Source organism: Tupaia chinensis, unplaced genomic scaffold (genome assembly GCF_000334495.1).
Source record: "Tupaia chinensis unplaced genomic scaffold, TupChi_1.0 Scaffold143636_1, whole genome shotgun sequence".
In the NCBI taxonomy this organism is placed as follows: domain Eukaryota; kingdom Metazoa; phylum Chordata; class Mammalia; order Scandentia; family Tupaiidae; genus Tupaia; species Tupaia belangeri.
In genome coordinates this window covers 805,693-809,586 of record NW_006203484.1, presented here as the reverse complement: position 1 = coordinate 809,586, position 3,894 = coordinate 805,693, and the positions used below count along the sequence as shown (strand labels likewise).

The following is a 3,894-nucleotide window of genomic DNA, read 5'->3' as shown; positions in this document are numbered from 1 at the left end:
CGAGAGGAGAATGGAGGAGAAGGGATTGCGGCGTGACCATCCCCCCTGGGGGGTGACTTCTCACTTCCTGTCTCTCTGTCTCTCTCTGTCTGTCTGGTGAGCGCACGCGCCCTATAGCAAAAACCTCTCAAAAAAAAAAAAAATGGTGTCCTTGGAGCTCTCAGCTCAAAGTCAGACAGGTGTCTTTCCCCCGGGCTTCTGTGAGCCTGTGCTATGCCTACACACATGGTGACACCCAGGGAAGAACTAAAATGTATCATGTTACTGGTAGTCATGGCTCCTTTAGGAACTAGGGAAGTATCCACAGTACGGAAGGACGAAGCCCCAGCTACCCCAGGGTATATTCCATTGGCCACAACTATAGCCCTGTCTTTATTCATCTCTCTCACATGCGCACAAGAACTGTTCTCCTCCTTTGCTTAACAGTGGGACTGCACAGCGCCCACCCACCTTCACAGCTGCCAGACACTTAGGGTAGCAGAGTCAGGAGCCTGCAGGTCTCTAGCAGGGTGAATATGCTGAGGTCTTGGTCATCTGTGAGCCCGTGGTTGGGAAAAAGGGAATGGGATTCAGAACGTCCTCGAGGAGAATGGCGAAAACGTAGCAGGGATGTCCCTTCCCACTGCGATAAATGCCTCCGCTCCCTTTCATGAGCCCCTCTGGAACCAGAACCCTGTCTACCAGTGCGGACCCACAAAGGCTGCCTGAGGCTTTCTTCAGCATGGAGTTGACTAAAGTTTTCCAGATGAGCCCTCACACACGGGGGAGTCCCTGCATGCTGCGGAGTGGGCACACCCCTTCCAAACTGCAGTCACAGACCTTTCTTTCCAGTCTGCTGGTTTGACACAAATCAAAAAGTTCCTTTTTTTTTTTTTTTTCGAATTCAGAAAACATTAAAGTTATAATATTTGTTCTTTGAAATTTTTGTTTGATTTAAAATTTGTCATTTTGCTTCATTTTTTTACAAGAATGAGTCCTGGTTAGGTGTTAACATCATCATTATTAAGGCAAGCAAAGGGATGGATATGGAAAAGTTGAATAAGGAACAAAGAGCACTTAAAGGAAAATCCACTTTTCTCCCCAAGAAAGAGATCCCTGTTCCATATTGAAAAGGAGGGGAATTAACACCTACTGGTCCTTAGCTGCTAACAAGTACCATGCCGGGTGTTTTAGCCATTGCGTTTTCTACAACTCCACATTGGCTCCCATGTTCAGATGAGGAAGCCACGTCTCAGAGAGGTTAAGTATCTTGCCCAAGGTCCCAGAGCTCTTAGAGAAGGGAGTTTTGCACTCAAGTCTGCCTAACTTCGGAGTCTTTCTACTGCCTGACGATAGATAGGTGGCCGGTGAAGTGGGCAGGGTGACGGAATGATGTCAGTATCTCACAGATGATGTAGCTGTAGCTTGCAGCGATGAAAGCCTGCTTTGCTAGATAATAGAAGAGGGCCGAGAAGGATGCAGAGGAGAGCTTGTTCATTGTTTAATACACAGCTAAGACTTGTGGGTGCGTTGCTGTGCACTGCCTGAATATTCTGAGCAGAAGACAGCACTGAGCGGAAGAGCACTGAGAACCGCAGCAGTCCAGAGAACAGTCAGGGAACACTTTGGAGCGTCCGTGAGATTAAATGGCAGCACCCACCCCAGAAGGCCTGGGAAAATGCCGAAGGTGATGTCGTTTCCTGAATAGTGGACTTCTTCCAACTATGGAGCCCTCTTCTGTCATTTGTCCCTTTTGACCCCACTTGAAGTCTCCTTTTGCTAAAAAACAAAAGAGCCTTAATCCGCTAAAATGCCATGCCTCTGTTGACAGGGAGCTTCCTCTGCAGAAGGGCGATATCGTTTACATTTACAAGCAGATCGACCAGAACTGGTACGAGGGAGAGCACCACGGCCGCGTGGGGATCTTTCCCCGCACCTACATCGAGGTACGCCCACCTTGGCTTTCTGAGGGAGAGCCCGTCGCGTCCGAAGCACCATTTATTTACCACATACTTGTGTGTTGTTTCCTTTTCCTCGTCTCCCTGCTTTTCTCTTTTTTCTCTTTCTCTTTTGTATCTTTTCCTTTCTCAGCTTCTTCCTCCTGCTGAGAAGGCTCAACCCAAAAAGTTGACACCAGTGCAGGTTTTGGACTACGGGGAGGCTGTTGCAAAGTTCAACTTCAATGGCGACACACAAGTAGAAATGTCCTTCAGAAAGGTAAGCCACCCCCTCATGCTTTGGGGCGCTGTTGATTGCTGCTGGTCTGTGAGGACTTTGGTCTTGCTGTGGCAGGCCAGAGTGGGGTGCCGTCTGTACCCTTAAGAGATCCGTGCCAGTCAAGAGTCACGTTAAAGGCAATTGGAGAATTCTCTGAGGTGAGATACTTTTTAAATGAACCTAGGCTAGTGGCAGGGTTAGACTCCACTGAATTCCTTGAGGAGAGGGAGTCTTACTTCTATACCTCGTATTCCACTAGGTTTCCTTTTATAATCAGCACCCAGCCACTTGGCAAGCACCTCATGATGTGATAAACACTGTGATGGTGACTTAGAGGAAGAAGCAAGCCCACTGGTACCAGGAGAGGTTTGAAGAGCTTTGAATCAAAAAGTCAGAGGTTATCAACTCTCTCGCAAGTGCACACACCCTATGACAATTAAAGAGACAAAAACAAAAAACAAGTCGCTGACTTCATTGGGTATTGAGGAAAGCGAACAAAAGCCCTGAAGAAAGATGAACCACCCTATATGAAAGAAAAACATTGGAAGCAACCTAATTGCCCAACAGCTGGGGATCAGTAATTAAATCATTATATGTGTGTAAAATAGAATAATACCCTGTAGTGGTCTCTTAAGAGAGGCAACATTGTTAAAAATGTAGAATTATATTTCAGGATAAATAAGATTCTCTAAATTTTGTTAAGTATAAAGAAAGCAAGTTAGAAAACAGAAATACGATGTATACTCAATTTTTGTAAGAAAAAAATATGCAGGCCTAATTCACAGGCATAGAATTAAGCCTGGGAGGTAAATACGGGAACTACTACCAGTGCCCATTCACAAGTAATGGTGTGATGGGCAGTGATTATTTTCTGCATTATGTCTCTTTGTGTTCAAATTTTTTCATAATGGTACAGGACAAAATAAAGTTATAAAAAGAAAGAAAAAAAAAATACCTCCCCACCTCAAAACCTTTGCCTTCAGGATGAGGATTGGATAGCTATTCATTAAAAGAGTCAAAAACACTCTATTTGCCTTCTATCTTGGAGGCATGAGTTTGATCTCCTTTATGGAAGTGTTTAAAGACCAGGCTTAGCTCGCTGGCACCCATGGAGCCCATGGTGTTGGCATGACCATCCTGGTGCCCCTTCCATCCAGGTACAGCAGTGAAGGGTCTTCTGAGCCGCGGGTGTGACCCCTCCACAGGCGGTGCAGAGTGCAGGCTCAGGTGTGCTGGGCCAGGGCGGGACAAGGACTGTCAGCTTGCTTTGTCTTGCAGGGCGAGAGGATCACGCTGCTCCGTCAGGTGGACGAGAACTGGTACGAAGGGAGGATCCCGGGGACATCCCGACAAGGCATTTTCCCTATCACCTACGTGGACGTGATCAAACGGCCACTGGTGAAAAACCCTATGGATTATATCGACCCGCCGTTCTCCTCCCCAAGTCGTAGTGCCACCGCGAGCCCACAGGTATCTAAACTCCTCGTCGCTGGTTTTCCTTCTCAGCATGAGAGATTTCTCACTCAGCGGTGCTGATGGTGCCGTGGTAAGGAAGGGTGCAGAGCGATGCAGGCTACACCAGGAGTTTGCTCTTCTGCACATGAATGGCATTTTCCCAGCACTTGGTGGGAGAAACATTCTCTCAGAGTGAAGGGAAGAGCTTAAAGTCGTTGCTCTGGGGATTCGGGAGCAGGGAAA

General features: G+C 47.2%; 1 protein-coding gene across 1 annotated transcript in view; it reads left to right on the top strand.

Moving 5' to 3' along the window:
• Nucleotides 1-3,894, top strand: part of SORBS1 (sorbin and SH3 domain containing 1) — a 140,974-nt gene that overhangs the window by 103,796 nt on the left and 33,284 nt on the right. The window contains 3 exon segments of the mRNA XM_027766694.1: nt 1,811-1,925; nt 2,071-2,196; nt 3,475-3,666. Coding sequence (XP_027622495.1) covers nt 1,811-1,925; nt 2,071-2,196; nt 3,475-3,666 — 433 coding nt within the window.